Source organism: Thermobia domestica, chromosome 8 (assembly GCF_964235325.1).
Source record: "Thermobia domestica chromosome 8, izTheDome1.hap1.1, whole genome shotgun sequence".
NCBI classification, from domain to species: domain Eukaryota; kingdom Metazoa; phylum Arthropoda; class Insecta; order Zygentoma; family Lepismatidae; genus Thermobia; species Thermobia domestica.
Genome location: NC_137461.1, coordinates 152,602,045 through 152,626,151, shown reverse-complemented (window position 1 = coordinate 152,626,151; position 24,107 = coordinate 152,602,045). Strand labels below are relative to the sequence as shown.

General features: G+C 34.7%; 1 protein-coding gene across 1 annotated transcript in view; it reads right to left on the bottom strand.

The window, feature by feature from the left end:
• Positions 1-2,972: 2,972 nt before the first annotated feature.
• LOC145691868 (alpha-tocopherol transfer protein-like) overlaps positions 2,973-24,107 on the bottom strand; it is a 41,946-nt gene continuing 20,811 nt past the window's right edge. Inside the window, exons 5-8 of the mRNA XM_081767178.1 lie at positions 22,561-22,751; positions 17,067-17,177; positions 13,447-13,591; positions 2,973-3,406 (exon numbers count right to left, since the gene is read on the bottom strand). Of these exons, the coding sequence (XP_081623304.1) occupies positions 3,351-3,406; positions 13,447-13,591; positions 17,067-17,177; positions 22,561-22,751 (503 nt within the window). The 3' untranslated portion in view covers positions 2,973-3,350. The remainder of the gene's footprint in view (positions 3,407-13,446; positions 13,592-17,066; positions 17,178-22,560; positions 22,752-24,107) is intronic.

Genomic DNA, 24,107 nt, shown 5'->3' with positions numbered 1-24,107 from the left:
AGAGCCTAGAAAGTAAAGATATCCTAATTACATGTAAAGGAAAGAAGCACCCCAAGTTATTTTTAGAAAAGAGGACCTTTTTGAGGAAATCCTTAGTAAGGAGCTAAAACTTTGTAATCATTTTCTTTACAATAATGTTGCGTGCATTTTTAAGCCTTGACTATCCGAGGTTCAGATAAGAGAGATGTTGCATTATAACAAGTACATTTTTGAAAACAGTTCATTTTGCTTAATGCTCTTATTTTCGAGTTACAGGTGTAACAGCTGTAAATCAACGGTACTTGCAGCTACCTCGTATCTCAGAAACAAAAGACAACTTTACAGAAGAAAGAAAAAATTGAAAAAGTGGGAGATAAGTTGAAAGTCAGCGACTTTTCTAATGGAGAAGTCAATTACGATAACAAACTGACCTCTCCATAAAAAAAAAAGTCGCTGCCCTTTAACTAATCTCCAACTTTTTCAAACATTTTATTTCTTTTCCTGTAAAGTTGTGTATTTTTTTTTTTTAAGATACAAGGTAGCTGCAAAGTACCGTAAATCGTACTCTATGAGAGAAGGGAAGAGAGATAAACTGTATAAACAAAGGTAATACTGTATGAACAATTGGATAAATGTGCGGACTGGTTCGTCGGTCGATAAAAAAGAAACAAATTGGGAGGAAGTTAGAAATTAAAAAGAAATCACTCAAAAATACTTTGATTAAATATACTGAAACGTTTCTGTAAACAGTTCGAAGTATTTGTAAAAGTTAGAGAAATAGAACACATTTATTTGAAATATTTAAAGAAATGATAGCACACTACTTACAATGATAGCAATGCAACTAGAGAAGTGGACTTTAGGAATTTTACTAATCTTGATAGTATAGCTTTCCATTGGTTTTACGATGCCAGTTGCAACGGAAGCGCTACATTCTAAAAATCTAAAAAAATCTCACACACCAAACAGTTTTTTCTACTTTCTTGATTTGTTGTTTTACTATCTTGATTTGATGTTTACTAATCATACTGCCTATGATTAGTATTCAATTTTTATTAACAAATTTATGAAAAAATGAAGTACGTACATTTCTTAAAGGTCTTAGAAAATGAGTTATAAATTGAACATCTTCATATTTATTCATTTACATAACATCTCAATATAATACATTTATGCTGAGAGTGTATTTCTATAATACACTTCGAATTGAAAATTAATATGTTAATACGTTACAAATTTAACATTTATTTTCACCTCACTTTAGTTCATTAACATATTACTAAACCACTTAAACCATATATTTTTTTTTAAATTTGGGATTAGTAAACCAATATTTTTTTAAAAAATAATAATATTAAAAATCTCAGAAACCATTTCAGATAAGTCAAATACACATAAAAATATTGTACAAGAGTACAGAGTGACTAAACATAACACATATAAGTGATACTATTATGAATAATCAATTATTTCATAACAGTTATACATACATACACTGAGAATTGGATAAATTGAGTGACAAAGATAGTTTCTGCTTTTGTCTCTATGATGCTAACTGGTAGTAAGTTATTCTAAATTCGGTACCCCTTTTTGTGTATTGAGTTTACAACACGAGACCAAGATATCAATTTTAAGTTTGGTTATTGCCCAGTCATAAACTACAGTTTACAAGAACAAAATTTCACTGAAAACATTCTACATGAATAAGATCGTAAGTTTTGTAGCAATTTGCAGTGCATCACTGGCTCACACACCAAATAGTTTGTCTACTTTCTTGATTTGTTGTTTTACTACGAATACAAGGCTATATATCTAACGCGATAAAACTAACAAATGGTGCATTTAAGTATCAACAATATTAACTTTCTTCATTAGAAACACCCTATAAATATTAATGATAAATTGCATAAATATAGCAAGTTCAATAATGTTATTACTTAAAATATTGTGTTTGAGAATACTGTAGGCTCTGTGATTTATGAGGCCGGAAAGGGAAGAATGTTTGATGCATAAACGCCGTCTTTGTTCACGATAACAAATATAAAATGAAATTTATATAATGGTATTACTGCTTAATAAATTGTGTTGAAAATCATAACTGGATATTGCGACTTCCTAAAAAGGATTTTATTGCAATCAACCTATTAAATCTATTTGATGTAAATCTTATTTGACGTTCAAATAAATGATCATTCGTCTTATTTCAAAATATTCATGTTTACGTCTTTATTATTGTAATTATTTGTTACATCCAAGTTTTCAGCTCGTCGGCAAATTGCCTGTAGGCAAGCAATATATCTTGACATCAGATAGAGGCAGTGCAGAGAACGACAACTATTAGGATAAGTATTATGATAAGGGTTTTTCCTAAGAATATATATAATATTTGTGGGGAGTTAATACTTTTCTATCAGGACATTCATTGCAGCTGTGAATAACATCAATATTTAACAAGAATGTAATTTTAAAATAAAGCTGTTTGTTCTAATATAATATTAACCGATTGAGAGAGTCTAAGAAATGTTTGATTTTATGGTAACCTTTATTTTAACAATACTAATATTTCTGAAATTATTAAAACCAAGCTATGTAGAAGAACAAAAACCAGAAGGAAATATTATCCTTCTAAGTACAGTAAGAATATGGAAGAAAAGGATCGAAGCTAGTGATGGCGAATACTAAACATTAGGAAGCAAGTTAATAATTAGCCCAACACTGTCACATAAATAGTAAGTCTACAATAAGTTTATGTGGAATGTTTTAAGAAACTCAAGTAAAGAAGAACGAAACATTTCAAGAATACAAAATTCAATTCTAATAATTAATATTTAAAATTCTAATAAGCTTCTGTATTTGAAAAGCAACGTTAGTATTAAACGATTCTATTTCATTGAAGTTTTTTTTGTTCGAAGTAATTATTACAGACAATACCTCTTTTGTAAAATGATATTTCTTATTGAACAAAAGACATTAACCTGTAAAAGTTTCGGAAGTGTAATTTTGTTTCAGAATAATATAAGACTCTGAATTTTATAGGAAAAGTTAAACTTCGTTAAGCAGGTGAAGATGTAAATAGTATATTATATAGGCGTATCCTATATGTGTGTCCCTTTCGATGTTATACAGTACATTCGACCATAAATCATCTTAGGAAACTAATCTTGATAACTTAATATATTTTTATTGCGTTCAGCTTTTAACTTCTTTCTGTCTTGTGCTTAATCTTAGCAATAATTGTAATATATTTGTTTATATGCTAATGTAAAGAATTCCCTGAGCAAAAAAAGTTTCTTCTGTACGATGCAGTAGAAAAATATTGTTGTAATTCAAAAGTCTGCATTAATTTCCCATTTTCTTCTTTTCACTTGAATTTATTTCTTATTTTTCTTTTTTTGTACATTCTTCTTAACTCCATATTTGAGCATCGCTGCGGTAAGAAATAATAACTTATAAAATAATCATAATCATAATACAAACTGAAAAATGTTACCACAATAATAATAATAATAATAATAATAATAATAATAATAATAATAATAATAATAATAATAATAATAATAATAATAATAATAATAATATGAAAGAGATAAAAACATCTGACACGCAAAATTTAGCTGTGTGATCGAACCTTGTTTATCGGGTCTAAGTCAAAACTCCCACAGCCAAAACTCCCGCACTCAAGAAATGTCAAAACGCCCACACCTTCGGTCATAATTCCCACACAAATGGACAAATCTCCCAAATGCACGAACGGTCATAATAACTCCCACAGCCAAAACCCCCACACTCAAGAAATGTCAAGACGCCCACACAGTCGGTCATAACTCCCACAAAAATGGACAAAACACCCACAAATAGCAACGGTCACGATCCCCACATAAATATACAAAACTCCCACATAAATGGACAAAACTTACACACGCAGAAATTATCACAACCACCACACAAATGGACAAAACTCCCACACGATCGGACAAATCTCTCACACTTTGAAATGATCCTGGTTGCACATCTTGTAACTTTCACACGCTGAAAATAATAAAAAGAAGTCCAAGGGAGTTTGGACCGTTCGTACATTTGGGAGATTTGTCCATTTGTGTGGGAATTATGACGGATTGTTTGGGCGTTTTGACATTTCTTGAGTGTGGGAGTTTTGGCTCTGGGAGTTTTGTCCATTTGTGTGGCAGATTTGTCCATTTATGTGGGGATTGTGACCGTTGCTATGTGTGGGAGTTTTGTCCATTTGTGTGGGAGTTATGACCGTTGGGGGCTATGACCGCTTGTCTGTGTGGGAGTTTTGGCTGTGAGAGTTATAACGGTTCGTGCATTTGGGAGATTTGTCCATTTGTGTGGGAGTTATGACCGATTGTGTGGGCGTTTTGATATTTTCTGAGTGTGGGAGTTTTGGCTGGGGAAGTTATGACCGTTCGTGGATTTTGGAGATTTGTCCATTTGTGTGGGAGTTACGACCGTTTGTGTGGGCGTTTTGGCCTTTCCTGAGTGTGGGAGTTTTGACCTGCTCCCTGTTTATCACTATCGCCGTGAAATTTTTACCCAATAAAGTCGAAAGCCCGTTCCTAGTTCTGTCAGGAAAGAATAAAAATATGTTCAGACTAATAGTGCAATGTACGTAAGAGTTTATGACCATCACTGACATTGCTAATGAGTGTTCAGAGAGCGTAGTGTGCAGGGAAGAAAAATACATGTTAATCTTTTTCAGATGCTATTTTCTTCAAATTATCATAAACCAGAAAGGGTATAAGAACTCGGGATCTTATCTCTTACCTATATTTTTAAAGTAAAAATACGAAATGCTAAGTGTGCTTTTTATCACATACTTCATTAGGAACCTACGATAAAGTCAAGTGCTATGAGAAGACAGTCTACAAACTGATCATAGAAGTGACGCAAAGCTATGCTACACGCAAGACATGTTTTTATGCTATATGAAGTGTTTTACCACTATCCTCGTTTATGCATATGGCCATCATCACTGACGAACGTACCTCTACGCTACAGTGCGGACCCTCTGTTGGCTCCTGCCCTGGCGCTGTTAGATATAATTCTCCCTTTTTAATGCTACCTAACATAAGTTGGTTAGTACTTTTAGTACTGTTGTTTTTACGGCATAAGCCACCACGCTGTACTTGTACCCATAACGGGTAAGACATTCTAAAATGAATTTGATCCAATGGTGCAGTTTCTCGATTAAAAAACACTTTCTAAGATAATAAGAGTGAAATTTCCGATGAAAAAAGGAATATATCATAAATGTAAGTATGTTTATCTAAACTGGGACTGTACACGAGGTAAATGGTAATCCATTTAATGAAACTCGATTTTACTAATGCATTAAAACTATAATATCGTTTGCGTTGGCTACAAGTGCCTGGCTATTAGTGCTATATGACTCTATTTGAATCAGACAAAACAATTATTTATAATAAAACTCAGTGGGAACGAGATTTGTCAGCTATCTTTCATCATTATTCATAATTTTTATTGACTTTTACAGTAAAATTACTTTATTACAAAATAATTTGCGGGTCTGAGTGCAATAGTGACGTAACCAACCTAAAGTCACAACTTAAATAAAGAAAAAAACACCGTCTTGTGTAGCCTAGCTGGTAAAACTTAAAGATTTCATTTCCATTTCATAAGTAAATAAAAACCAAAATAAATCTCAACTTTTAGTATAGATCTACAGTTTAGCATATAAGAAAGGTTCGTTGTACTAGATGCCAAATATAAAGCTCTGTAAAATACTTTTTAATGCAAAACTTTAATTCTGTGTTTTTCATTTTCAAATTATTGTTGGTTAGACCACTATTGCATCCTGGTCCACTATTGTTTATAACAAAATCCACTGATATAGGCAGCTAGGAACTAGATCTGCACCTGAAGATATAAAATCTCAATGAAGGCTAAGAAAGAAAACTCAGTGATATAGGTGACTAGAACCTAGGCTTGAACTACCAAAATATTAAATCTGTTGGTCTGTACCTCAATGTATAAAACCTGAATCAAGGCTACTAAAGAAGGAAAAACATGGAGAGTTTGGAAGATGGTGTATATAGGCCTATATATGGGAGTCAGGGAGAGTTTGTTTTGTATGTCTGGTTTTTGGAATATTTTACAAGTGTTTCATACTTCTTTATTCCTGATATTTGGAAAATACCAAAAGAGGACTTCCACCGTTGTTTCCAGCAATGACAGGATCGCTGAAACAAGTATGTGTGTATTCCGAAGGTGCCTCCCTTGAAGGCGATTAAGCAAATGTATACTTATATTGTGGTAATAAAGAGCTCCAACAAAATTCCAGGAACTTTCTGACTGCCCCTCGTATATCAAGAAGCGGTTTTTCCGGAATAGATTTAGCGTTCAAAGAATAGGTTTTATCTTCTCCATTATCCTTTTATTCAAACCGGAAATGGTAGAACTTAACCACACTCGGTTTGACCGTTGATAGCCATAAACAAAAACGGGAATAGAAAGCGACAAACATTTTTTCCGTCTATTTAATGTCTTAAGTAAAGGATCTTTATCTCTCCACTAAGACCTGAAGTGATAAAAATTTCCTGCTACTTCCGGTTTAAACATGATCTTTCTAGAGCAAAACCAGTCAGTGGTACCGGGAAGCGGTTTCCCGGAATCCATTGATCGTCAATACGACTTTTATTCTGCATGCCAATAGAAAGTGGCGATCTACGAATTCCGTTTCCAACAGTGACAACAAACTGAAATTAATACCATGGGATTAGGTTCGACTTTATTCCTCGAATGCAACCAGAGGTGATACAAATATACTTTTACTTCCGGTTTCAATATTCATTACATGAAATTTTGAGAAATAGGTAGTAAGAAAGATCATGTGTGGCAATATTAAGTGCAAAATTATAAAGATAACTCAATATTTTGCAAATATTGTGAACATAAATATGTATGTGCAAATGTTGATAAAATGGTGAGGCATGTGTCTTCTGGCAGTTACCCAACCTAATTTGTTTATAACATTTAAAAATTTAATATGTCTATAATATCAGGAGTAGAGTCAAATTTAGAAAATTCACTTACATATAAATTTAAACTGTTTAGCGGTGTAACAGCATAAAACATATTGTAAGTAAATGTACATTTATGCGTACTATCCAAATATATCAAAATAATAAAATAACATAATACCATTCAGAATATACTGTTTAAAGAATCCTCTGGAGACAAAAGTAATAATATACTATGATAGAGGAAACGAATTTGACTCTGAAATTATAATATAGTAATACAATACAATTTTCTTGTGATTGTACATAAATTCCTGGAAAATTCCCATTTTTGGGAATCTTCCCGGAAATATTCCCAGAGAATATTCCCGAAAAATATATTCTCGGGAATTTGCCCATCACTAGGTCTGACCCACCTAGAAATATAGCTGTAAGAAACACAAATTTTTACATACAATAAGTTATACATACACAAGGCACCGGTGAACGTTAATCATGGAGTATGAACATACTTTTAGTCTAAGATGTTTTTTTTTTTTTTTTTGGAGGGGGCGCGGTGGCTCAGTGCTAGGGCGTTAACCTCTGGTTCATGGGGTCCCTGGTTCGATCCCAGCTCGCTCCAAGTGAATTTTGTGGTGGATAAACACCGTGTGCGTGGGTTTCCCATGGGTTCTCCCGTTTCCTCCCACTTTCTTCGTTCCACCATTTCATTCATTTCTCATCACCGTCTCCTTTAGCCTAGCCGGCATACTCGTGGAACGTAAAATTTAAAGATTTCATTTCTAAAATGTTTTTAAAAATCTTAAATTTCAAATGTGTTTTGTTCAAAACTAAATAAGACATTTACTTACATACACATAGAACAAATATATACTATACAATAAATAAGTTACTCACAAAGGTACTCTATTGTACAATCTACTTTCACCATATACAAAAAATCAGGTTTCTGTAAAAGCTTTAGAATCTCACTTAAAAGGTACTTGACAGAAAAATGCTTTACTCTGTTGAAGAATATATGCAAAATAATTCGTATACGTGAAACCAAAATGTATATTATGTATATTAGTGAATCTATAAGAATCCATATGTAATGATAGTATTAATGTTTCGTATATATAACTGGCATGTCCAATTTCGTTGTATGACGATGAACGGATGCAATAAATTATGATTATGGTCATGATTATGATTATGAAGATACAAAGTATTCTTCGTAGGACTTAAAAAAACAATTATGTTCTATACGTCTGCAACTATTACAATGGATTAAAATATTTTAATATCTTTGTGAAATAAATATTTTACAATTTCATTTATTCTCTTTATAAGATTTTTTTTTTTAATGTATATTTCGCAACACTAGCTTTTCAAACGCTAAACGGGAAGAATCAGATAGATATTTTGTTATCTTCGTGAAATAAGTGTCATATACTCTCTTCACGATGAAAATAATCAAAATCCTCGTGATAATCTACTCAATCATTTGTGTTCACCTGAAGGGAAAACATCACAAAACAAACAAGAGTATTCAACATGTGTTGACGGAACGTGTTGGAAGTTTCATTTTTTTGTTTATGTCACTTGAAAAACAGAATTCTTCCTTTCGTGGCTGCATATACCCAACATTACTAAGGAACAAACTGAGCTCCTCGCAGAGCCGTAGCTAGAGATTTCGGCGCCCGGGGCGAAGTAGAATTCAGCGCCCCCTACACTGACCTTACCAATCATTATATATATATATATATATATATATATATATATATATATATAAAACAAAAGCAGCTTTTGTTGTTATGCTACGCTGAATTTTTATTCATCTTCTTGGAAAGACCGAACCATTGCAACAACCAAAAACGATCATTATGTACCCTTTTTCAAATAAGAGCTGTTTTCAAGAGCCTTATTTTGGACTTTTTGTTAAACTTGACAAAACTACCCTTGGTTATATACAAATTCGCTAGGAGAACAGTTATGGAAAGTTACTACTATTTACAACGTTTCATACTATCGATAAAAAATGATTTCAATACATTAAAAACTATGTGCTTTTAAATTGTTCGAAATGGGTGACAGTATTAATTTCCAGTAATAATTGTAAACTTCTTACTTTTATTTTGTATGTGACCACATCAATAGTATTTTGATTTCGATCTTTTAACGGTAAAAAATATTTTGTAAAATGTAATGGAAATTCAAAAGGAGCCTTCTTTATGAATTTCTAAATATTGATCGATGGAGGTGAAGAATATGTTTTCAATGTTTGTACTTAAAATCCTAAATATACTTTGGCTACTACATATGTCTGAAATTATAGTAATTTCTTAATTTCTTAATGATAGAAAGTTCCGAATTTAAGGTACTTATTATTGATTAACATATTAAAATACACTAACACGCACATATATGAAGAATGTGTGTACTTATGTTTTATATGTATGTAGATAGATAAAAACATCACACAACTAGACACGCATGCACAAAATAATATGCTGGCGATACAAAAAGTTGATGAAAAAATGACCCCAATAAATTCCTCAGAATTGGAAGCATTTGATATGTCAATGGAATATAAAAATAAATCATTGATAGTGATTAGAGTCTGAAAAAGTCGAACTTCGTTAGGCTAATTTATGATCCCTTAAGCCCCTATTCTACAACTGCTTGAAGTTCGAAAATGTTATTGTTCCCCTCGTTTACCTTTATTTTTAATATTCCCACGCAAACAGCAGCTTGAATATCTCTCTTTATTATTCTCACTTTCATACCTTCATTCTCACCGTCACACAGTGGGGCCAAACCAGGCAATTCTTAGCAAAAACTCGAAAAATGAAATAAAAGATTGACTGGATATAATTTGTTATAATGAAACCTTAATAGTGTACACATAAGATAGTGTGCAGGAAAAGAAGTGATAGCAGTTTGCAATGAACTCATGGGACGTGTAAACTTGGTTATCCACCGAAGCCGGAGAGGTGCTGCTTAGTGACAGAAGATAGGAAATTGACTTTGAATGCGACTATTCCTACATGGCGTGTAGATATTCAGTGGCTGGAATATATGGTGACACAACCCACATGTGTGTATCGTTTTGTATATTTAGAATGTTGATGTGATGTGTAGTCAATAATCATATTTGGAATGATGTTAATATCATTATCATATCCCTATGGTAATCCCCTACCTATCATATTTGGAAAATACTGTGGTACTGAAAGCATATAAAGTATAGTCAAACGATAGAATGGCATTTTAGTAGAAAATATGGCATAATATGTTTGTGATTTTTAGTAGGTCGTAGCGGAAACATTGTTCTTTCTGTATGCAAAGAGAACACCTGCACATATTTGCACTTTTGGGAAATATAGCGCATGAAAATGAGGAAAACCGCATTCTGGATGCAATGCTGCTTTTGAATTGAGCTTGGATGAATTTATGAGCAAGTGTTAGGTTATTAGACGTGTGATCCCCATGAACGCAGTGACAAAGTTGAATATAGATCGATTCTGGGAATTTTGCCGCCAGACCTCGTTGGGGGCTTCATTGTCACAACGAACTTTCCACCAGGGGCGGATCCAGGGAGGGCGATCGCTCCCCCCCAGAAAATGGAACTTTCTTATTTTATATATATAAATAAAACCCATCCCAAAGTTTGGAGCCCTTAATAGTAGCAGTATGACAACCCACCGCCCCCCCCCCCCCAGAAGTCGGTCCTGGATCCGGCCCTGCTCTCCACAACTTTGAAATAATTTTGAGAAGCAAGAACTTTTCTTCAATTTTGTTACTATTCAGTTGTAAAATGAATGAGTACACTTTTTCCTTTCATGCGTAAGAATGTAAGTCAATTGTAAATTGCCAAATCAAAGCATATTGCCCACGCGTTTGTTTATCCCAATCATATAATCTGTTATATAATTTAGGCGCGAATATAAGGAACATTTCCTTTTATGATGTAAAACTCTATGTTTTTGATAAAATAATGTCGAAATAATATTATTGTAACCACTGCATACACCGAACTAATTGGTTTTCTTTCAATTTTCTGCTTCATATTGCGAATTCTTATTTTTGCCAAGAATTCAGTGCTTTGGCCCCACTGTGCGTCGAGATTAATCGGATTGGGTAGAAAAACGTTTTGAACTAAGCAAACTCATCACTGTCAAAATGCCGAACACGACTTTGCTCGTTTCTGATTTTGAAAATGCTCCTGGTACACTATAAGTCATTACTCGGCACCTTGTATACCACATGTCATTAAGAAATCATCTACAACTCTTCAAGTAATAAGTAAAAACTTGTTATGACTTACTTAAACTCTAGGATTGCGAGCGAAGCGAGCAAGAAGATTTTTAAGAAATCTACGTATTTCATTGATAACCGACAGCAATATTGATCTAATAGGGCGCCAATACTTTCTGGGGGCGACTCGTCTTTACTCATGTCCAACATAACTTTTTCTTTCTCCTTGCTCCTTCGGCGCCCCCTTGCTATCAGCGCCCGGGGCGGGCGCCCCGCTGGCCCCCCCTTAGCTACGGCTCTGGCTCCTCGGAAGTATGAAGCTGAAGTATCACACTATCAAGAACATACTTTTTCTTTAGCTTTGAACAAATATATCCACTTCTGTAAACCAAATAAACCCTGGTAGACAGTAATGGGGCGTTTACACTTAGTCGATTTGCGTTCGATTCAGTTGAATTGACGTCACTTTCAACTTAATCAACCGTGTAAACGGGACTTCAACTTAATCGCTTGTTGATCGAAGGCGACTAATCGACTGGCAACTGAATTAAAAGACGTTCTATTTTCTGTGGTTGAAATAATTGAACACATCCATCAATCTGATTCGGCCTAGTTGCTTCGATTTAGTGGCAAATGCAGCGAGTCGATTTAGTCGTGCGACTAAATCGGCTAAGTGTAAACGCCGAATAACAAAGATTACGCACTGGATGTTTCAATTTCATCCGGTAGATGTCAGGCACTGAAGGATGTGACAATGTCGAGATGCGTAATTTCTACTATCTACGTTTCAATGGAAGAAAATGAGGTATGGATAGCAACTGTTAAAGTCGCTATTACCAGTTATGGATTAATATCATTAACGAACTTAGCAGAGGTAATCGTTGTACGTATCTATTGCGAGAAACAGATTTCAAAAATTCATTTTCGTTCAAGAGTTATCCTTTTTTCTAACGGATGGACTAATTCACTATTATCAGTCAAGATTGTAATGGATTGTCTCTATTAACGAACTCGGCCGAGATATTTCCTCTAGCTATCTATTGATAAATTGATTCCCGTTCAAAAGTTATCATGTGGAGTAACATATGTACAGACTTACGGATTAACATTACAATATTAAGTCCTACTTGCGTGATCCTAACAAAAATATGCTCTTAGGACTTCGCCTATATAAAGATATGGGTAAATATAACATGGTAGCTTGTTTAGGCAACATCAGTACCCAAATGGTAAAATAAGGTTAGTGAATCTTTAGTTGAGGCGTTTATTAACCCCTTCAGTGCGTAATTTTCAGATGCGAACCGCTGTAAAAAGTGTAGTTTTTTTTTTTTTTTTTGAGAAATTTGGATGTTGATTCTAAATCTGTTTCAAAATCACTTACATCAGAATCACTAATTAATAACTCTTCCTCGATGTCAGCTTCGTTGAAATATCATTTTGAAGCCATTACTGTGCAGTCTGCTCTCAAACAAAACAAAGAATGAAAACTGTATTTGACGAAGCACAAACTCTATTTTAATTTCTTTCTCTTTGCTCTTCTTCTTTTAATTAAGCAACAATTGAAACCAGCTGAGCTCAAACTCGCTAAATATTGTCGGGATAACATTACTCATACTATGGGCAAGTATATGCGCCATACGCAATACAAAATAGCCAAAGCAAAATGAAAGCGTATATATACGCCATCCGCACAGCAGATGCGTTTTGAAGACACGAGTTAACTCGCCACCCACACTGAAGGAGTTAATATTATGGTCAATTATCGTACTTGAAGTGATATAATTTCCAACACTTAAGTTCGAATCTATTCCCATGCAAGTTGAAGGTCGCAGGCGTACAAAGCAGGGGAGGGGGAGGATTGCGACTATGAGTATGCGCGTAATGCAAGATAAATGAAAAATTAAAATGCTAGCCTGTGCTACGTGGCCACTACAAGAGTACATTAGATCTGTACAATAATGAACCACACTTTTAAATATGGTTTCTGTGTTCACAGATGGCTTACATGTTATTCGCCTACATAAAATAAACTAATTCTTAACCGCCATCTTCCTCTGTGAAATAACAGATTTTACAAGTAAATTAAACAAAACTAACCCGATATTCTTAATCTACACTATTAGTTGTCGTTAACATATATCCAGTACATGAAAAACATTTAAAAGTTTTTGTGCATAAACAAATATAATTCTGATTTTAAATGTCGTAATCATAATTAAACACGTACCTTCAAAAAGATCCTCGTTGTCTAACAGTTTCTTATAAAATTCAGAGTTATTGAATACTGGAGCATCTCCGCCGAGATCTGATGGTATTATCTCCGGTTTTACCATTTCTACAAACTGTTTTAGATTTGTGCCATGAAAGTGAATCTGAATTGAAAAAAGAATCTAATTAGGGTGATACTCAAGGAATACCCCTAGTAACCAAATTAGTGTCGGCCAACGGTTGACTTTTGGTAAGATCACCATTTTTCAACAGTTGCTGATACGTTAGTGATGTTACTTTGCCGCAATAGTTTTCAATCAACCAATTTTTATCTGGGAAAACTACCAAGTTAAAAGCCAGTTTCCAACTTAACTAACAATAACCATTGATCATGTGATAAATATTGGTTGGTTGAATTCAATGAAATTATAAATTTTAATTGAATTAAAAGTGAGAATACTTTGGTTGAAGAAAATGGTTTTACTACCGAGTCTTGCACATATGGTTTTGGTCTTGCATTCCTAGATGTTAGCCTTGGTCTTGCATCGGTATCCCTGGTCTTAATTTTTTTCTCGGTCTTGCACATCACTACTCTAGCTCATTTCTGGGAACTCCTGGATCCCGAGGGACTACAATTTCAGTCCTGTCTACCTTAATTTCAAGTGCTGATATATCACGTAAACTACTAACCAAATACCATGTGTCAGTCACCCATTTGGCAAATGGGACAAGTCTCTTCTCCCCGGTAGGTTTAATGACACTGTGGTTCGCTGGATGGTAGATAGACATAATGGCTATTGAAGGAAGAAAACCATTATACCTTCTCCGTGTGACCTCAGGCTTTAGGCTACTACGGTAGAAACTGTTTCACTACTCCATCAGTATATACGTTCCCCATTCCACTTCTGATGGAATAGTTAACCTATATATGAGGAGAAACGTCCTACACACTTACGGGGAAAACTTCTCTGCATATACGAGAAAAGTCCTCGTACCGAAATTGATTAGTGCCCGCACACACAAGCGGCATTACTGCTTTTTGCCATATACTAGTGTACCTATGTCTGGTACTCAAGGCAGCGGTAGTAACCCGTCTCTATCATTACCCGTGCTGACTCCATCATTACCATAGCCCTTGACAATATTGGCTGCTTCCTCTGGTTTTAAGATTGTAAGTACGAGATCCTCACGCAAACGAGATGAGAGAGTCTCTTTTGCCAAAAATACGATTTAATAACTTAATGATGGATTACAGGAATTCCATGAGACATTGCATAACCTACTTATGATACACGAACAGTCGCTGGAGCACGATCGGATGACTTGCGTAAGGTAGAATGGAACTCGTGAGCTGTAAAGGAAATTTCAGGAATCTCAATGTTATTTCTACGGAAATTAAATTGATTTCTTTCTATATGAGAACAAAAATGATTAAAGTCGATAGAATAGTGAGAAAAGTCAGAGATATATAAAAAAATGTAACTTAAATGTTGACTGTCTCTGTGGTGCCAATCTTCAGTAACCAATTTGCTGATAAAGCAGACATATTAAATGTCGAACAATTTCTACTTATAGGGTAGGGTGGACCAAACAGTAATCACAGGAGTAAGACTTTGAGAGATGTTATATTATCTATTCAATTTTTGAGCTTCGAAGATTTAATTAGAAATCCGAAGTGGGTACAAGGAATATGAAATTGTTAAAGATTCTCGCAGCTGGATGTCTATTAAGAGTGGTAGAAGCACACCAACGAGTGAGAATACCTTCACGAATTTCCGAAGACCACTATGGAACTACCATCCTGAATAATCGCCTCTGCACTCCAGTGTGAAACCATTGACAGCGTGGAAGATGAGATGGATTAATTATAGGCGATTATCAATGATAAGAGGGAAATTATTGTTTCCTCGGAGAGTTAAATGCACTCTTCACATCAAGAAATCCACAAGAGAAACACTGAAGAGGAATAGTCAATACACGAATAAGCACCGAGTGAACAGAAACTTGATTTGGACTGCAGAAATTTAGGACAAACATCCTACGTTTGTCAAGGAATCCATTACATGACAACTACGATCATCGGTTCGGATGGGGCCCTACAGATGATGGTACATATTCATACTAGACAATAAAGATAGGTGGCTCAAGTTTATTGGAAAGTTGAATTTGATTCGCTGAATCAGAAACTTCATACCTGGAATCAGAAACTTCATACCATTATACAACGATTATATAATGGTAGGTTGAGGTCCACCTAGAAAAATACATAGTTACGCCAATGACAGTAAATCTCAAATTTAAGAAAAGTCAGTCAAAGATAATTTTACTTTCATACTGAGTTAACCTGACTGAATAAACTAATAAATTACAATATATGCTATGTCATTTTTATAAAATGGCAAGCAGTCATCTTTTACATTTGTAATTTTAACTAAATTATGTAACGTAACTAGATTTAGACTATGAGAAATATAATCAACGGGGCTACTTTGACAGGTTTTGGACTAGTTTAGATGTGTACACGGGACACTTTTTGCAACCAATGAATGATACTATTCTCATCATAACAATAGGTATCTAGGCTATCACATCCACTACTAAACCTAAGTCTCTACAAGTAAGTTTTGGCGGGAATAAATTAAGAAATACCGGTCAAAGTAGCCCCGGGGGTGGGGCTACTTTGACATCTTATATATTTGCTGCATAAGGTCAAAATTACTCAACGTATGGAGTTATTTTGACATGGAATTTATGTAAAGTGTATAAAACAAGGTTTTGGTCATGTGTAAGGTACGGTATGCTGTATACTTGATAAGCACGAAATCTTTATTTTGTTGTGGTACATCATTATACACCACTATACAAGTTTTTCTAAAGCTTTACTTTTAACATCTTTTACTTTGAACATACACGGTGCTTTACCTTACATTCTTACTTTATTTTTTACTCTATTTTCTGCTTTATTTTACTTTTAACATAATTACATATGTACCGGTATATTATCTTTACATGTTACAATGGAAAGAAAAACTTTAGTCGTCAACATCCCAATCGTAACAAGCATACTGAGGATTTTTTGATCCACCATTACAAAACCCACACACCCATTTTTTGCACAAGACACATTGAATCCACTCTCTTCCACCCTTTCACGACACGTTGACATATATCGTCAGAGTGCGAATTAGATTATTCATTTTTTGGGGGAATAAACATTGACGGATCTAGAAGTCCTTATATTATATATTGGGGGACAGGAAGGATATTGAGAGGGGGTAGAAATACAATGGGAGAAATCCCTCATCCCCTCCGGCAATTCGCACCGTGGACACCATATCAACCTTTATCTATGAAAGTATATGCAACGATTCTCAGAGTAAGCACGAATTGCTTATCTGTCAAAGTAGCCCCGCTCTATGTCAAAGTAACCCTAAATGTCAAAGTAGCCCCGTTTTACGGTATACCATTTTGTTGATCACCTACATTATTTTGCCATTTCCGTAACTGATTTTTCTTATGAACTCTATATTGTAAAATTTATAATTCATAATTTCAAATAGCTATGAGATTGTTTTAGCTATTTATGTGCACTTATCTTAACGTAAACAAATCATGTTATGTACAGTATTTCACGCTTACCCGGCTAAGAAGCTTGCTCGAAAAAAAAGGTTTGAAGAGGTTGTGAACTAAACCAAACCAAAACGGCTCATTAATAATGTTAATTTGTCTGAAGCGTAGAGGGAAGCTGTCCTGTAAAATAGAGAAATTATGAACTCTAATTAAAAACTGGGCAAATACAGTTTAACAAATAGACCACCTATTCGAGCATTGTTTGAATAGCCGTCATGAGGTAAGGTAATTCTGTGGTTTATATACTGAACTTTATTACACACACACATATCATAAAAGTTTTCTTCCAGTAGTTCAATTCAATTTGATGTAGTAACGCAGAATCTCATTTCATACTTGATGAACAAAATTTCTTAAAATTTTTATACTTTATAGTTAATATTACATCGTATTATTATGTCCTAGCTACTTCCGTATTGTTTGTATCTATCGGTATGAAAATATTTGGTTAGACTGTTACATGGTTGATAGCATTTCAAAGATAATAAATTGAAACTATTTTCTTTTAAAACAGTCTGATTTCCAATGGTAAGTTCATAATTGCTGTCTAACGATATTTTTGAGCAACAAATTTCCGTTGATCGTCGGAATTGAACCACATACATTTCTTTACTTGTAGTTATGCTTCACTCTCTCTCTCTTTTTTTTGTTTTGATGTTCCAGAAATTATGCTTTTTTTAAACAGCGGTAATTGAAGAATTAGTTTCAATAAGGACACATACCGTTATATGTCTTTTAATGGATAACACTTTAAAAGGTTTGCCATGTTATTATCCGTTATCTATATTATCTGTTATCTTTATTATCTGTTACTTTGTGCAAAAGCTTTCAAATATTTCAATTTTTGTTTGTGATACAACTGTTTGTTTGAACTAATGAATACTGAAAATTCACAGTATCCCGTTCATGCACATTGAGTATTTCTAAATTCCATTTTGTGTTTGTAGTTACATTTCAGAACATAAATAGGGTATATATCTACGTTTTATTTAGAAGATTGTACTACTAGTTTAGAACCATCATTGAATAGGGTCGTTCAAGGCAGGGGTAAAAGTAGATCTGAAAAGGTGGAGGGACGGTAGGTAGCGGCATGACACCACGCCGATCCCCCTGCCTATCTTTGCCCATTGTATTTTTTAGGAACTGGAGGGAATCCGTACATATTTTTTCGAGGTGAGGGGACGGTGTCTCCCCGCGTTCCCCCTAATTTTTAACCCTGGTTCAAGGTTGACCGGAACTTTTATTTCTTCAGAGGAAACAGATAGTACAAGAAGCACCAAACTATGTCAGCTTTTCAAAGTATTCTCCGTAATCGTCGAGGCACCGTTGCCATCGTTGTGGCAGCTCCCTGATTCCTTTGGCGTAGAAAGAACTTGGTTGTTGTCGTAGCCACTGGCAGACATCGTGCTTCATCTGTCGTGAAATTCTTCCCTCCCAGATGGCCTTTAAGAGGTGCAAATAATTTATAATTACTGGGGGCTAAATCTGGACTGTAGGGGGGATGGGGCAGAACTTTCCAGCGCATTTTGGCCAAAGTTATTGTTGTCGCATTGGCCGTGTGAGGGCGGGCATTGTCATGGAGAAGAATTACATTTCCAGACAACATCCCAGGTCTTTTCTTGCGAATGGACTTTCTTACAGCACCACTCAACAATGTGGAGTAATACTGGGCACTAATTGTGCTCCCTTTGTCCAGGAAATCCACATGGATAACACCCTTCATGTTCCAGAAGACATCCTTCTTTTGTCACCAGCTCCTGTCCTTCGCGAAACTGTTCACACCATTCGTACACTCTTGTCCGTGACATCGTTTGTTCACCATACTGTGCTTGCAATCTTCTGAAAATCTCAGCCGGTTTAACTTTCTCTTTTACAAGAAATTTGATTGCAACCGCTGCTCAACAGCTCCAGACACACTGCTTGCCGCCATGTTTGCTGCAAGTGCTGCGTATGCGCTAAATACGTCATGCCGGACGCTAGTTACTCGAGAAGGAAAACATTACGTTACCAGCAAGTTTCATCATGATCCGGCTATTCATTGATAATTTACGTACGAAAATCCCGCTCAACCTTGAACGACCCTTGTATTACCAAACTTGGTGGGAAGAAACTTGTAAATAAAAGTGAATGGAAGGCCGAAATAACAAAGAAAAGCAGAAATATAGGACATGGTTACACAACTAAATCTGAAAGTTGATTGTTGCAAAGACATTTTCAGCAGTCAAAAAATGTTTGAAACAATGCTGAAAAGTGTGACAGGAGAACAGCAATGTACTTTGAACTGAAGAGTGTAAGAAAATTTCGACAAAGAAGTTCAAGACTTTGGCTAGTAAACAAGTAAACTTCGACAATTGCAATGAACGCGAAGAAAACCAACAGAACATTTGATCTATATAGAGTATGTTCGATGTTTTCGAGACTAATGTAAGTCAAAGGAAAGGACATAACATATCAACAGGCTGAGTTAATTAGACACCTCGATACGGGATTTGATTATATTGAACCTGCGATCAGTATCTAAAAAAATCTACAATTTCTTTTGGTTTCAGGTGTATATAAGCAGGACTGGAAGCTTTTGAAATGTGACTGGGAAAAAGAATGATGAGAAAATGGATCGAGCGAAAAACGATTGACAGGGAGTTAGAAATGGAAAAGCAGAAAAGAACAATTTTAGATATTAATGAAAAGAGGAAGAAAAACTGATTGGGACATTGACTAAGAAGGAACTGTACCATGACGGACGTACTAGAGGGTATGGTAGCAGGAAAGAGAAAGAAGGGGCGAAGGAGACTACAATTGATTAACGGTATCAGAACAGAAAAATCGTACGTGAAGACGAAAAGGTTAGCTGGAGACCATGCAGCATGGAAACTTCTGAAATGCGGCAAGTGACTTGCCAATAATAAGTGGCAGAATACTATGATGATGGTGGAGATATAAAACGGGAATATAACGCGCTTGCAAAAAATGTAGCACATCAGTATAGAAACTGATCAATCCATATATATATTGTTCGGTTCCTTTCCTTGACTAATAGTCATTAATTATTTTGTAATAATCTTATCATAATAATTTTGTAATAATATCTTATCAATTTTATACAATCTTTAAAACTCATTTCCCGAAAGTAACTATCTCGAATATATTGCCCTCTTTGGAGCTAGTTTCTCAATTACTTGTATTACATCCGTATCATTTAACTGTAACATAAATATAAAAAGTTATATGTGAAAACTAAATCTAGCCAAAGCAAACACTTATAATGGTAATCGGTTTTACAGTTTCGGCAACATGTCATTGCCTTCATCAGTCATATTATGAAGGTAAATCTGTAGCTACTTCACTTTCCTAATCTATTTTCTTTTTCGCCAAACACATTCTTAAGAAAACTATTTGCTTTTCCTCCAGATATTTCCTTTCTTTTCCTGTCCTTCCAATATCTTGCCCTCTCTTTCAGACTCAGCTGTCTGAATGTTGATCATTTTAGCTTGAAAACTATATATAATGTAAGTAAAACTAGAGTGATCAAAGTAAACAAGGATACAATTTTTGGGTGTACACCATTGCCTTCTTCAGATTCAGTATTAATATAAGTGTTTGGTTTGATCACATTTATTTCTTTACATAAGTTATATGTTTAAGTAACGTGTTCAGAGTTATAAATGACAAAAGTGGATGTGCATATGAAGAAGAATAAAGTAAAGGAAAGAAATAAGAAAATGTTATCTAAAGTGAAGAGACGAACAGTAACAGATATGAATAAGAAAAGAAAATTAAATTGATAAGCACAATTTCAAAACAAATCATAATCTGGAAAATGTGATGGAAGGTAGGTAAGAAAGAAAAAAAAAAAAGGAAAGAAACAGAGGCACTACCAGAAACACTTGCCATTAATAGACAGTGTTGAAGATATATAAACAAGAGAGATCATTCATTTTGATACGCTCTTGTAACTTTTAAATTAATGAACAAAAACAGGGAAAAACCGCTGGAATTTTGTACCATGCAAATATCAACAGGGGGATATTGTTCGGCATATTCTGTGACTCTACAAGGTTAACAGTTTTGCAAATTCAATATAAAGTTTTCTTTTTAACAAATAGCACTATTGCCAGGTTGTTACATATTTAAATCAACATGTAAAATAAAACCATACAATACCATATTCGCCATGCAACGTTGCAAACTGAGGACGCTGCAGTATCATAAACATCCAAATTTTGATGGTCTTTATAGCAGTACAACCCAAATGAGAGAAACGGGACATACAAGGGATTAAAAATGTGACTTTTTCAAAAGCCTCTATTTAAAAAACTGATTAAACAAGTATCTCGTCAATTATATAAATGGTTTCAACAAATGTGAACATCACAATGTCATTTATACCAATTGTACATCTCAAACCATTCTGGAGTAATGGTGAAAAAATGTTAAAGTTTGCAACACTGTTTGAAATTATGTCACTCCAGAGACAGTACCTATACCTACCAATATGAATTGTTGTACTGTTATAGAAGCAAGATTAAGTCAAAAATTGTTTTAGAAAGTTCCCACAAATATGCCATTTTAAGTAATACATAAAGTGTTACAATTTTCTTCCAAACTCCCGAATCGTTTGAGATATTAAATTGCGGTAAAACGACACTATGATATTTATATCTATTGGAAATTATGTACGTAGTTCGTTATGATATTTTTGTAAATACTTAAAAAAAAGAAGAAGAAGAAAAGAAGTCCTTCGAAAAAGTCCAATTTTGAAATGTATGTAACTTTGCTTCTACTTGTTGAAAATGATGACTGTGATATTCTACATTAAAGTACTTTGTATTTGCATTACTCTGTCCGATTTACTTGTGCTATTACAGTTGTAGTATATATAAAAACTTGGTTGTTTTTCAAAGTTTTTGGTACAATAGCGTCCATAGTTTGCAACATTGGGTGGCAAATGTGGTATTGTGTGTTATCTTATACAAGTGTGTTTGAAATATGTAATAACTTGACGTAGTGCCATTTGAAAAAATACAACTTTATGTTGGGTTGGCAACACAGTTACCTTGTAGTATCATAGACTATGACAATCAATGTGCTCCTGCCGATATTTGCATAGATCAAAACCAACGCTTTCTGTCCACTAGTTTAAAAGTTATAACTGCGTATTAAGATAACTGGTAAACCCACTGGTGATGACAATATAAGAGATAACGTGGATTGGTGAAGAACCTTATTTTGTAAGTTTTTCAACTTAAGGAAAGTGACCTTTTAGTACTCGTAGAATATTAATAATGATGGCGACGATGGAGATTCTCATTTATTTTGACCATGTTCTTTACTTTTTTAGTACCAATTATTCACTTAATGAAAAATCCATATGCTCAAATTTATTGCTTAGAAAAAGATTTTCATGCTTCTTTCTACTACAAAATGTCTGTATAGACATAATAATCTCTCTCTATAGCAAAGTTTCTCAATTGAATGAAATATGATTAGTATTTAAATTTGTTACCTGAAAAATTCCTCCCCATGAACGTATTAGTTTGGGTGTACAAATTGGTAAATGCTTAAACCCGAAGCCTTCCATATCAAATACCATGACCACGCCGCAGACTTGAGTGATTGGATCCATGGCACAGAATTCTAGTACACCAAACATTGCTTTGAAGGATTCTGTTGGGGTGGACGTCTTGAAGTCAGGTGCTGAAGTAAACAAGTAATGATAAGTATAAAGCCAAGATCCTTCATACAGGGCTGCCAACTTTTCAAACCTGCTCACCCGTACATTCACAGCTTGAGTTTTCCAAATTCAATTTCCTTAAATTAGAACCTTATTTCAGTTAAACACATCGATGTATGTTTCTTTTAAAAGAATCTATGTTTAGCAATGTTTGTTAGAGAAACAGAATAAGGTTGATCTGAAACTGTAATTAACAGTTATTTCTGAACAGATTTAAACTTGTTTTCATTTTCAACACTTTTCAATACAGCATGATTATTTTCTATATAAGAGTAAAATTCTTTGCAGGTGATGTAAAACTTAATTTTTATCAATATAGTTCAGATTTCAGTAAATTTTAAGACATAAAGTTTCTTGTATCAGTTCAAGCATTCCCCATCATACGAACTGAAAATAAAAGCTGATTCACAGATTTCTCACACACAGATCGCACACTATCTTCACATCGAAGATCATAACAAAAAAGTATAACCATAAAATAATAAATAGCTCGCACTTTTGATCAGAAAGGAACAGGAGTAAGTAGGCTGCACGTGGGAAAACGTCATGCTAGAAATAGTTACCGAGGCGCCACGTAACTCAACACCGGAAAACAAAATTGCAGGTTGCATGCTGGCTAGACAATTACTACGAGGGTCACTACGAAAGTTTTGAGATGTCAAATAACTTACAAACTTAAAATCAATTTAACACTTACATTTTCTCAAAGTATTCACCATTACACACTTTTGCATCCTCGAAAACCACTTTTGGAAGCAGTGTTACCAGTCTGTGTCTTCAAGTGTTGAAAGTTCATTTTCTTAAGCCACTACAGCTTCTTCAGGGGTGCAAAATCTCTTCCAGCGCATGCGATCTTTGATCCTGGGGAACAGAAAAAAAATCACACGGTGCCAAGTCAGGGCTATACGGCGGATGAGTCATAAGTTTGACCTCCGTAGATTCTAAAAACTGAATTATGATGTTAGCCGTGTGTGCGGACGCGTGTCATGATGAAGCAGAATCCCATGCAATCCAGTTCTTGGACGCCGTTCCCGAAGCTTCTGGAACACTTTTGTTAGGCAAACAGTGGTGTACCACTGAGCAGTAACATTCCTTTGTTCTTCAAGTGGAACAGTTGCAACATGGCCAGATTTGGAGAATAAAGTTGCGACCATCTTCTTCCCCAGACCTCGCGATCGCTTCACTTTCGTGGGTGGATTTTCGTCTGGAAAGATCCAAACTGTAGACTGGCGTTTATTTTCAGCGTCAAATTGATAGATCCAAGTCTCATCACCACTAACAATGTCAGGGACGCGTCGAGAATTGCTTCCATCAAATCT